The sequence below is a fragment of the Sminthopsis crassicaudata genome, chromosome 2 (genome assembly GCF_048593235.1).
Source record: "Sminthopsis crassicaudata isolate SCR6 chromosome 2, ASM4859323v1, whole genome shotgun sequence".
In the NCBI taxonomy this organism is placed as follows: domain Eukaryota; kingdom Metazoa; phylum Chordata; class Mammalia; order Dasyuromorphia; family Dasyuridae; genus Sminthopsis; species Sminthopsis crassicaudata.
This window is the reverse complement of record NC_133618.1, coordinates 454,148,964-454,162,121: the sequence shown is the minus strand read 5'-3', so window position 1 is coordinate 454,162,121 and position 13,158 is coordinate 454,148,964. Positions and strand designations below refer to the sequence as shown.

Below are 13,158 nucleotides of genomic sequence, written 5' to 3'. Positions count from 1 at the left end.
TGATCACCTATTCTTGCCAGGGCTGGGATTTGAATCCAGGTCTCCTAACTCCGGGACAAGACCAGTTCTTTCCCATGTGCCATTGTGCCTTTCTTAGAAGCTTGCTGTGACTGGTGCATTTGAGGGAGATTCCCTCTTTTGGCTTATGGAAGCGTGTTTCACATATGAGTTTTAATACTGCCAGGATTCTTACTTCAGAGTAAATTCTGTTCTGTGTGTCCCGTTTGTCTTTCAGCTGGGATTCTACAAGGGGCCAGCCAGGTCCCAGGTTACCCTGAGCAGCATGGTCAACCAGACCCGGGTCGTCTTAGAGGAGCAAGCTCGGCATCTGCTGAATGAACAGGAGAGGGCAACCATGGGCTATTACCTGGATGAGTACAAGGAAAATAACATCCATGTGGATGCCCTCATCATGGCTCTGTTCGAACTACTCAACACCCAAGCCAAGGTACAGTGATGTGGCCAGGGCTATTGCCACTGGAGCTAATTCAGGCCATTTCTGGACACCTCAAGGCTCCAAATGGCAGCCAGGATTCAGGGAATGGGGAGGGGTAATTTGAATGCCCATTGGAATCTTCACTTTCCTCTCTATTTTGTCAAGGCCTCAGTTACACATTCAGAGCCCCCGGGGTCTAAGAAACACGTGCTTAAGATCCATACACCTTTGCTAGGCAGTAGAAGCAAAAGCCTCATTTGTTTGTACTAGAGTGGAGGCTAAGGAAGAGATCTTTGGAAACCATGGATTTGGGTTTGGGTTTCATAGGGATTGCGGATTCAGAACTAGAAATGACCTTGGAGGTAATTTAGCCCAAACTCCTCATATTATAGGTGAGAAAATAAGTCTAGAGAAATTATGAAATTTGCTCAGAGTCATATAGATAGTAATTGTTAGTCTCATGTGAAAAGTTAGAGCTAGGACTGAGGCAGAACATAGCAGTTCCCTCTGCCCACAAATTGAGATACTTGATATAGGTCTAAATGGTCATGGGGTCCTAGGAATTAGAAGTGGAAGAGATCTTCAAGTTCATTTGGTCCAATCCTTTTATTTTATTGATAGAAATCCAGGCCTTAGGTAAAGTGACTTGCCAAAGACCACTCAGACAAAGTATAGCAAAGACATGATTTAATTTGAAACCAAGCCTTCTAACTTTAGATTCAGAATTCTTTCCATTGGTGCAGAGGAAAGTTCCCTGACTCTGGAGCTAGAGTAGCTGCATCCAAATCCTGCTACTGATACCTACTACCACTGGTATAATCCTTGCCAGGTCACCTTGGCCCTGAGCCTCAGTTTCCTCATCTATAAAATGAAAATATTTGACATATTGGAAAATATGGCCTTTGTGATCTCATCCAGTTCTATATCCATGAATCTGTTTGACCTTGAGCAAGTTATTTTACCAAAGTGATCAAGAAATGTTATGGTTTGTGAAAAGGAGTTAAAATTGAAGGGGGCATTAGATATTATTTAGTTTAAGATTATAGAAGGGGAAAAAACCTCTCCTGGAGCTCTCAGCTAAATGCATTCTTTTGTTCCTCAGTTTTCCCTTCTCTCTGAGGTGAGGGGGCTGATCTCCCCCCATGACCTCGATCGCTTTGACAACATGGTGCTGAAACGGGAGATTGAGTCCATGAAGGCCCGGCAGCCATCCTGCACTGGCACGGATGCTTACTCTGTGGTGTCTTACAGTGACACTGGTTCCTCCTCTGGGAGCCACGTCACTTCGACCACGGTCAGCTCCGCTCGAGTGAGTGCCCACCATCCGCTTGGGGGTGGGGGTGGGGGGCTCAAATCCTCCCAGCCCCTGATTCTCCATCTCTGGAATCAGGCTCAGTAGCAGCTCCCATCCCCATCCCTTCCTTCCTTCCCTCCCAAATCATAACCAGATCCTGGTCAAGAGCTTTTTACAGCTGACCCTTTGTAACAATGTGGTCTGACAAATAGTGAGTGCCTCATGATCCCAAAGGTTTCAAGACTTTTCATCAAAATTAAATGATCTGATGCAAAAGAGAGGATACAAACTAGCAGGGATCCTTCTCCTTTGGGCCCTCCATCACCAGGTGTGACACATCAGTCTGGAAGCATCTATGTTTTCCCACATAGGATCAGTGATTGTCCAGCTTGTCTGGGTCTCCTGACTCAGTTTCTCCTCCTTGTTTCACACCTTTTGGTTAATTCACTCTACCTCGACCAATAAAAAGGAGGAAAAGGGAACAGAGATGAAATTCTGACTTCTCTGTCTGGAGCCTTGCTGCTCTCATCTACTGGCAAAGGAGGTTAGAACTATTGCAAATATGAGATTTTTATATTATCTAGAGATTTTCATAACACTGTCTCTCGTATTTTTCTTTGTCAGTGGATATCAAGGTAGGAATAATGACCTGTGATTTCACTGCTTAAGGGAGCTCCTGGTGAGGACCTTCTCTGAAAAGTAGTTATTTATAAATCACTTACTCCGGGTCACATAGCCAGCGTGTCAGAGGTGAGACTAGAATTCTGGTCTTCCTCACTTCAAGGCCAACTCTATCTTCTATGCCATACTGCCTCTGAGTATTCTAAATATGGTTCATACAGGACCTCTTGACCATTACCAGATTTTAAGAGGCCACAGATGGCATTCCTTCAGTTGCAAAGTGCCTCCTTCCCTTTGCAAAATGCCTCCCTCCCCTCCTCCTTAAATTGGGGCAGATGTGGGAACAAAGTCCCCTGGCAGCTTTATTTCCTACAAGAACTCCAAGTCCAAATGGTTTTCCTGGACAGCTGCAAGAAGCAGCATCAATGCCCTGATTACAACAACATCATCATTTCATGCTTCAGGATATAAACTGATCACCTGGAGTCCTGATTCTCCAGGATGAAACAAGAGCTGCTCTCCACGTGTTCAGCATAGCAAATTCACTTGGGTGTCTTGTTCATCCAATTAGTTGTGTAGCTCTTAAGAGATGGGCTAGGTATATATACCTTTTCCAAAGAATGACCTTTTCGGTGAAAATCAGGATCACCTGGGCATGGTAAAGGGCTCAAATACAAATGCAAAATGATGCCTTCTGAAGCCCTGAAGATAATCTGGGCTTGGGTTGAAAACTGCACGCTTTAAGCCATCACATGCCTGTTACCTTAAGATAGAGACCCTGCCAGAAACAAATTTCAATCATCTGCTGTTTGTTAGGAATCATTTAGATTTTAGGAGATGATTCTGCATGCTTCTTAAGGCCCCGAGAACAAGTCTTAAAATTAGTATAGAAAGAACAATGTCTGTGGCTCGAATTCTCCTGGCTCAATTACCAACTTGCCCTATCACTGTGGGGAGTACCATTCTAGCTCTCCAATTCTCTAATTCTCTGACCCACTGGTTCAGGTCCTACCGTGCACCACCATCATTTCACATGTTCTTAAAGGTCAAAATCTTACATAAGTACTGAAATAGAAAATTTCCCCTGAGAACTTCTTTGACCACATAAGTTTTGGTATGTTGTCTCATTATTGTCTTTCTCTTGCATGAAAATATTGTTTCTATGATTTGTTGTTTGACCTATTCAATCTTTATTTAATTTCCAATTAATTTTTGGTCTATTTTTTCATGGCTTTTTATTATACATAATTTTTATTGCATCATGATCTGAAAAGGATGAGTTTAATATTTGTCTTTTTGTACTTAATTGTGAGGTTTTTATGCCAAAATCTTGTCTTAAAAAGCCCTGACAGATTTTGAATTTTTTTGTATAACAGCTGATATTACCTCCCTTTCTGTGCTGAGGCCCTCTGGGAGTTGCAGAAGGGGCCTCTGATCTTTTCGCACATAGTTTCTATGTTTGGAATTTTTTTCTAACTAGCTAGGCTTCATTTTACTCAGTCCAGTCTCTGATGACCTGTAGGAGATGGTCCTTTCACCTATGGTCACTTTTATAAGCAAATGCCTTCTACTGTTGGGCAGTACCTAGCCTGGGACAAGAGAAGGTTCAGCTTTAATGATTGCCACTGACCCTCCACAGCCAGAAAGAGACCTAAAAGCCTTACAGGCAATACCTTCAGCACTTTAATTATAGCCTTCAAGGGGGAACCAGAACACTGAGCATGAAAACCTGAACACCTTCTTCATAACAGGGAAGAATGAAATACTTTGTGCCTGGGTGTAGTAAGACTATATGCATGTATCTATACATATGCACACGTCTGTGTACATAGTCATGTGTGCAACACACACAAATATATAATATACACACAATATATACTTATGCACATATATTACAAATGTGCTTGTTCTTCCATCCAAGCAGCAGCAAACATTTGTTAGAATACCTCGGGTATGCACTATTGTTAGTTGGTAAGGGATTTAAGAAACCTTCCTAAATGCCCAGGAGTGAAATTCGTTAAGTCTGGAGCTATGTACACTATGCAGGCTGAATCTGAATCTGATTATCTGGCCCCTTTTCCTTCTTCTGTCATCATTCCTAGGATACCTCCCAGGCTATAGCATTCAGACTCAATCTCTGGTTCCCCTCTGACGATGGATTTCTAAGGGTGGCATTTGCCTCCAAGATCTTGCCTGTGTTTCATATAAAGCCTTCTGGGAAGGGCTGAGAGGCTCTGCTTCTCCCCTAAGGCCCAGAGCACAGGCCATACTATTAGATGACCCCTAATTTTCTATTTTTAGTATGCTGGTTTCAAGACCACTAGATGAGTTTCTGTATTAATACTCACCTAACTCTAGGGCCCTCTAAAATTTCTATCCTGAACTGCTCTTGTGATTTTTACTTTAATAGTTTCATGCAAGAGAATATATTACTTAGTGGGTTTGTGGCAAAAAGGATTGGGGGATTCTTTTACCAGGGTCTTATGTTTATTTTTATTGCATTTTTGTGTGTGTGGTGATAGTGGTTTGCTACATCTGTTCTAGTCCCTAATGCATTGTTTTATTTTTGTTTTTCCCCTCCTTTTTGTGTTTGCCTGAATTATCTTTCCCAGGAGCGGCTCTTGTGGTTAATAGACCTAATGGAGGTATGGTCCTTTCACCGGGAAGGTTTCCTGCTGTGGTTTCCATAGTGAAAAAGATGAGATTGAGGGTGGGGTGGAGGACAGAAAGTGTTTGGCTGCCAAAGGCAGGTCTGTCTCTAAGGTCTGGCTCGATAGGGGGCCGAGTAGGAAGGACATGTTCTCCAGCATCTCCCCCTGTTTGCCTCTCGGTCTTTTTATGTGCCCATCTGCCTGTTCTTGGATCTCTCTGTCTCATTGTCTGGTCTCGTTGCCAGCTCATTAGGCTTTTCTCATGACTTCAGTCCTCTTCTTCCTCCTTGTCACATCACCCCACATGACAGCTGCCATGTCAGTGTGTTGTGGTGGAAAGAGACCTCAATAGTGGCAGACCTGGGAGTACAGTTCTATGACTTTGGCCAGATCACTCCATTGGTATCTCGGTTCAAACATTTATTTTTTAAGGGTCTTTCCAACTCTGACAGTCTATGCCTTAAGGGCTCTGATACTGTTGACATTCTGAGTGCCTTCCAGCTCTGAAATTCTATGTCCTATAGTCCTTTTTACTTCTGACGCTCTATAGTCTAATGTCTCTTCTAGTCTGATATTCTATGTTCTGAGATCCCTTATGTTTATGACATTCTATAGTCTAATGTCCTGAGGTCCCTTGAACCTCTGACATTCTATAGTCTAATATCTCTTCTAGTCTGATAGTCTGTGTCCCTGACATCTCTTATGCTTATGATATTCTGTAGTCTAATGTCCTTTCCAGTTCTGATAGTTTATGTCCTGAGAACCTTTATATCTCTCCTATTCCATGTCCTAAAGTCCTTTCAGCTCTAAGACTGTATTCTTTAAAGTCCCTTCCAGTTTTAATTTGTTTATTGATATGTGTGATAAAAGCTGCTTATGGGATTAATATGTCGCTGCCACAATATGAGATAGTAGAAGGGCTTGAATTCAGGACCTGAATTCAAACATTATTTCTAACACTTGATAGCCATGTGGACATGGGAAAGAAACTTAACAGAGTCTCAGTTTTCTCATCTGTAAAAAGGGAAAAATAATACTTTAATAATAACTACCTCTAAGGGCAGTTAGGTGACACAGTAAATGAAGTATTGGGTCTGGAGTCAAGAAAACTCATCTTCCTGAGTTCAAATCCAGCCTCAGACACATACTGGCTATGTGACTGGGCAAGTCACATCATCCTATTTGCCTCAGTTTCCTCATCTGTCAAATGAACTGGAGATGGGAATGGCAAAGCACTCCAGTATCTTTGGCAAGAAAACCCCAACTGGGGTCACAAAGAGTTGGACAATTGAACAACAAATAAAAATCCAACAAACATCTGTGAGCATCAAGTGAAATAATTATGCAAAGTTCTTTGATTCTCTAATTCTCTAAGAGCTTTATAAATGTCAGCTATTATTTTAATTACTCATGACTGTTTCTAACCATTGATTTATGAACTGACCAGATCTGATGGATTTGCCAAATTATTTCATACAATGGCCCTATGTCATCTAAGGGGATAGAGAGCTTAGCCTTCTCTCATTGCCTTTTCTTATCTTTGCTTACCTAGTAGCCCTCAATCTTTGAGTATCAACTGTTCAGACAAGTTAAAGGGCAAAAGAATTTTTACCAAGACCTCTTAACTTTCTTCCATGTCACCTGAACTGACACTTACTGAGAATTATTGTGCTCCAGGGATAAGGATGAGTACTTATCTAAATACATTAGTGACTGTGGGCCTTGGAGTAAGCAGAGATAAATGATGTCCGTTTGCATTAGTCTTATCTATTTCACTTGCCCTTTCCCAATGAAACTCAAGAACACATGAAGGATCTCAGTAGTCAAATCCCATAGAAAGAAACACAATAATGTTAACAAGTGTGATAGATTAAAACTTGGGTCTCCTAGTAAATCGACAAATAAATAATAGATAGGTGGATAAATGAGTGGATATATAGATATAGAGGATTTATTAAGTTTTTGTTATGTACTAGGTTATAGTACCTGGCTGGGCAGCTAGGTGGTGAAGTGGATAGAAACGCAAGATCTGGAATCAGAAAGACTTAAATCCATTCTAGCCTCAGATGCTTACTAGTTGTGTGACTCTGAGCAAGTCATTTAACTCTGTTTGCCTCAGTTTCCTTATCTGTAAATTGAGCTGGAGAAGAAAACTCCAAATGGGGTCATGGAGAGTCAGACACCACTTAAACAACTGAACAACAGTAACATCAAATGCACCGAGAATACAAATACAAGCAAGATATTGCTGTTTATTAAGAGAAAATTACACATAAAGGGGAATTGAAAAGAGTGGAAGGAAGGGTATAGAAGTGGATGGTTTGGAAATGACAAGGAAGCGAGGGTGGAGGCCTGGATCTGAGCAAGGTAAGGTGAAAGCTCACACATCTGATCCCAGAGTGGCTCCAGGAATAGAGTGCAAGTTTCCAGTGGGGATGAAGGCTGCAATGATGATGCTACATTGAAAAAAACATTGGATTTGAAGTCAGAGGCCTTTAGTGTGAATCTTGCCTCTGACATTGGCTGCCTGTATGATCATGGAAAATTCCCATTCTGGCTTCCGTGTTTTCATCTGCAAAGGAGTCACAACGGGTGGCCTCCAGTGCCACTTTCAGGCCTAGAACTATGATCTTGTGAGTCTACTATTCCTAAAAGTGGTATATGGCCTTCTCCATTCCTCTCCTTTCCATGCTGGCTGCAATCGCCCACACCCAGGCTCTTCAGGACAGCTATTGTAGCAGGCTAGAACTCCATCTCTCCATTGCATTGCCTCTTGTTCCCTGCTAAAGAAGATACATTATAATAATTATAAAGAAGGCTGCTGGGAGGTGGGGAAGGTGGGGGGGTAACCCCAGGGTTGCCCATGCAAAGTAAGGAATACAGCCCAGCTTTGGAGTCATCTTCAAGAACTCCCCGGGGGCTCCCTCAAGCAGCATCCTGAGCTTTACCACTAAAAGAGCCCTGGGAATTGACTGGCAGTCACACTCCGATTTTCAGAACTGTGGTATCAGAAGGAACATTAGAGAAGGCCCAGTCCTTACCCAAATAATTATTCCTTTTGACGCTCTTCTGTCAGCTAATACTTGAACTTTTCCATTGATGGGGAGCTCCCTCCCTAATGAATCTGTCCTTTAAAAATCTTGTGTTTTTTTTTTTTCTTTGCTTCTTCCATGCAAAAGTCCCACCAATGTTTCTGGAGCCATTTTTTTAAAAGTTACTTAAGGGGATAGCTAGGTGATGCAATGGATAGAGCACCAGCCCTGAAGGTAGGAGGACCTGAGTTCAAATCTGACCTCAGACACTTAATGTTTTCTGGCTGTGTGACCAGCAAGACACAACTCCAATTGCCTCAGAAAAAAAAAGTTACTAAGGAATAGATTTCTGATTTTCTGAAGCTAACCCATTCACTTCCCCCTTCCAACATCTCCCTCCCCTTCAAAATCCACAAACCCATTCAGAATTACTATTAAACCTTGTACATTGTACCAAAGTTGCTCTTTTTTTCCTTTTTGGCACATGTACAGCATGAAATGGAAACAGATAGGTGACCAGGGCCCCTGAATTTCGTCACTGTACATTGGGCAGGGGGAGGACCAATTACCATCTAGAATAATTCTCTTTATCAGGCAGAATGGCTATCTTTCCCAGGTTAAATGTCTTCTCCTATTGCAATTGTTTTCCATAAACAAGCTAATGATCAAGGAAGATCAAATGTAGTGCTCCTAAACGTGAAATTGTATTTATTTTTCATTTGCTTAATGTAGAGTCAACCCTGAGGATTTTCACCTTATTCCAAATAACATCATTTTTTCCTCCCCCTAAAAAAATATGCTGCCAAGACAACAAAATGAAAATCTGTATTGATTAATGGTGGGGGTTCTGTGGAGAGAACATCCCTCTCAACATTTCATTAAATAGCAAATGTTTATCATGAAAGGTGCCAAGTTTGTAGTTTCATAGAATGAAGCCTGCCTCATGTCCCTTTAATCTCTAGATGCTTTCCAAATCTAAAATACTTGGGTCTGTGATTTTCAGGACAGGAGAAGTAGAAGATTGTCCTCAACTCTTTAGAATGAAGTCTGACAGCCTCGTTTCAGGGAATTTCAGATTCTTTCTGAACCATAGCAAGGACAGGGATGCTGTATTATGCTGTTTGAAAGAATATAGACTTGGAAATATATATATAGTCCCGCCCTCCAACAGTCTGAGGGACAGTGAACTGGCCCCCTATTTAAAAAGTTTGAGGACCACTGTGACCATTCCCTGGAGTCGCAGCTTCTATAAAATAAGGAGGAACATTCCTGCCTTGCCCATCCCAACAGGATTGCTATGAAGATTCAATGGAATCAAGTGGAATGCATTTGAATTTTGGAAAAGCCCTTTACAAATACAATGTAGAGTTATTCTTTTTACCATGACTATTTAGGACATTTCAACTGCCATCAGCAATCTGCTAAACAGATTCATCCTTGAATCATGTGCTAAAGGAAGTTACAAGAGAAGGCAGAAGCTTGGACCTTACCGTGGACAGGACTATCTAGCTGATTGTGCTAGATGGCACAATAGAGTACTGGGCCTGCAATCAGAAAGACTTGAGCTCACATCTGGGCACTTGATCTTGCTTGCCTCAGTTCCCTCATCAGTAAAATGAGCTGGAGAAGGAAATTGTAAATCACTTCAGCATCTTTGTCAAGAATATCCTAATGGAGTCATAAAGAATTGGACAGGACTGGAAAAATAACAAAACTAAACAACAAGAGCAAGCCTAATTATATCCTGATTAGCCTGTCCTGACCCCTCTTAATTCTAGTGCTTTCCCTCTCTTGACTGATTCCAATTTATATTTACACAGGTTTTTTTGTACATAGTTGTTGATATATTGTCTCTTCCATTAAGTAGGAAGCTCCTTGAGGGCAGGAACTTTGTATTAGTATTTAGCTTAGTGCCTGGCACATGATAGTCACTAATAATTGTTTATTGATTGAGTGACATTTCAGACAAATTGTCCAAAATTATTCATTAAATGGTAGCTGAATTTCAGTCATCTTTTATTTTTAGTAAGATTGCTCTCCAAAGGAAATTTAAAGCCACCAAAAACCTTCCTAACATTAGATCAAAAATAAAAATTTGGTTCCTACCCTATAGTCTGTTGGTGAACATTTTAGTAAGCTAGTTAAGCAGCATCAATGCCAGAGGATCAAGATGGACCATAAAACAAGGAAATATTTGCTCTTTAAATCTGGAGATGGCATGTGGAAGAATAGCAAAAATCTGAAAACTTTAGGAAAGAAATCCTAAGAGGAAAAACTCAAGAATCATAATTGTAGAGCTGGAAAAAACCTTTACATTTTACCTCACCTCTTTTTCATGTGTGACCTGGATCCTTTTGGCAGGCTCTTGAAGCCTCTGGATCCCTTCTCAGAGTAACATTTTTAAAAGCATAAAATAAAAACATAGGATCACAAAGAAAACTAATTATATTAAAATATAGCTATCAAAATATTTTGAAAAAAAATTTAATTCACATACCCCAAGATAAGAACCCTTGGTCTACTCCAATTTTCTCCTTTTGACAACAGAAAAGTTAAATGACAGGCCCACTGTGACACACAGAGTAAATGCTGGAGTTTAAATGTAGGTTCTCTCACTTATGATTCAGCATTCTTTCTTCTGTGCTGCCTCCCCAAACTGGAATCATTCAACCTGGATCAGTAAAGACTGATGGAGGTGCTTAGTTACAGCCTCTTTAGAAAGAAATAATTCAGTACTTTGGATTCAGGACATTAGAAATAGGAAAAAGAAGATAAGCTAGTGTCAGAGCTAGAAGGGTTCTTTGAACATAGGGTGATAGGGTAAATAATATAACTTAAAGTCTTTAGGATATATAGAATGTTAAACATATGGCATAGAATGTTAGATCTGGAAAACATCTTAACAAATGAAATTATTCAACAAAGGGAGCAGAGATAGGAACAAGTTAAACTGCATGTGGAAGCACTGAAGGTTTACACTAAGAAACACCTCCATGTCAAAGATATAACCCTTATTTTCCTCTCTTTTCATCTCTTCTCCTCCTTTTCTTTTTCTTCTTTTCTTCTTCTTTCTCCTCCTCCTCCTTTTCTTCTTCTTCTTCTTCTCCTCATCCTCCTCATTATCCTTCTTTTTCTTCTCTTTCTCCTTCTCCTTTTCTTCTTCTTCTTCTCCTCCTCCTCCTCCTTCTTTTTCTTCTCTTCCTCCTCCTCCTCTTCTTCCTTCTCCTTCTAACCTTTCTCCTCTTTTCCTTCTTCTTCTCCAACTTTTCCTCTTTCTCCTCCTTCTACTTTTTCTTCTCCTTTTCTTCATCATTCTGGTACAGTAGACACAACACAAAGCTTTTCTAATAATAGGTGCATGATAAATATTTGTTGAATTTAGTTGAATTGATTAAATGTAGTTCCTCCCAAAGGCAACAAAATAAACTCTCCTGAAGACCTCTGACGGTCCCAACCATCTCTAGAGTATTGACCTGGAATCTTCTAGTTTTGGTAGACACTTTCAAAAATTGCTATTAATACTTCTTTTTTGCCTCCCTGATATTTCCTAATTACTACCCCCTTCCTCCTCCCTCCCCCCCCCCCCCCCGCCCTATAACAAATAAACCCAATCAAGAAAAACTGATCAACACATTGGCCAATGTCTGCCTAAGTATTACTCATTACACTCTTGTAGTCTTCCATCTCTTTTCTGAGAGGTAAGAAGCATGCTCTACCATCAGTTCTCTGACAATCAGATGCTGCCATGATTGAATTTCTTAGCTCTTTTTATGTTCTGTAGTAGACTCTTCATAGCAGACCAATGGATATATTTCTGCCACAGTTTCCCCATCCTCCTTTGCAATAATCATGATCTTATGCATTCAGTAACAGTTAGATCCTTATATTCCCAGTAAATGAAGATGAGAACCCATAAAGAGAAGAAATTGGAAAGCTTTTGTTTATAATATTTTCATTTCTTTTCCTCAAATCCTGCTGAGACCTCTTAGGCCCTTGTTGAAATCCCCAATCACTGTTCATCCTGAGTTGATGGGCTTTTCTCCTATTAAATCTCATATTCCTATTAAATTCCACTTTAAGATTCCTCAGCACACACACATACACACACACACACACACACACACACACAGAGCCCTCAGTGAGGCACCTGGAACAATAAATTCACCCAACAGTTTAACGGTATCTAAGATAGTTATTGCAAGTTTCTAACATTGCTATGAAGTTTGAATTTCAGCAAGAAACAATTCAGGTGATGAATGTTTCACTTTTGTCCATAGTGGGCTTATGCAACATCTGCTTCTGTGATAAGGACTTGGATGGGACCAATTCTATGTACAGCTGACTTGAGGATGAGAGCTGTGAGAGCCTTAAATGCAATATTAGTATTATATGTAGGAAAGGTATGTGGTTTCAAATTCCAGGTCTACAATGCATTATCTGACTTTGGGCTAATTATATCACCTCTTTGGCTCTCAGTTTTCTCATCTGTAAAATGAAGAGAATTGACTAAATGATACCTAACATCCTTTTCAACTTCTGAATTTTATGATCCCATAATGTGCTTTGGTCTGAGATGCCTTTTATTATGGTAAAACTATTTATTACATATTTTTCCACTTTTGCATTTTCTGTCAAACCCCTTTTTCCCTTCTTTCCCAGTTGACTCTGCACACAAAGAATTTCAGAATTAAGCAGGAATATTTGAGAACATGGGTTCTTAATCTTTTTTGTGTTATGGGCCCTTTTGGCAAACGATGAAAGCTATGGAGCTCTTCCCAGAATAATGTTTTTAAATAAAATACAGAAGATTACAAAGAAAACTAAAGGTTAGTGAAAAATAGAGATGTCATTTTCCCCCCATATATCTTTCCACAGACTTCTTTAGGATCTGTAGACTCTTTTGTTAAGACTCTTCTTGTAGACCAGCTCTCTCATTTTAAAAAATGAGGAAACTGGGGCTTAGAGAAATGACTTTTTAAGTGTCACAGAGCTCCAAAGTGGGGCAGCCAAGACTTGAATGCAGTTCTCCCAAGTTGAGGCCTTTCTCCAGCATACCAACACTGTCTTTACCACTAGATTCTTCACACAGAAACTTTAAAGAAAACAACCTAATCCTAGGTTTCA

At 40.4% G+C, this 13,158-nt stretch overlaps 1 protein-coding gene across 1 annotated transcript in view; it reads left to right on the top strand.

Moving 5' to 3' along the window:
• Window positions 1–13,158, top strand: part of WHRN (whirlin) — a 120,523-nt gene that overhangs the window by 93,144 nt on the left and 14,221 nt on the right. Inside the window, 2 exon segments of the mRNA XM_074292889.1 lie at window positions 236–448; window positions 1,539–1,745. Coding sequence (XP_074148990.1) covers window positions 236–448; window positions 1,539–1,745 — 420 coding nt within the window.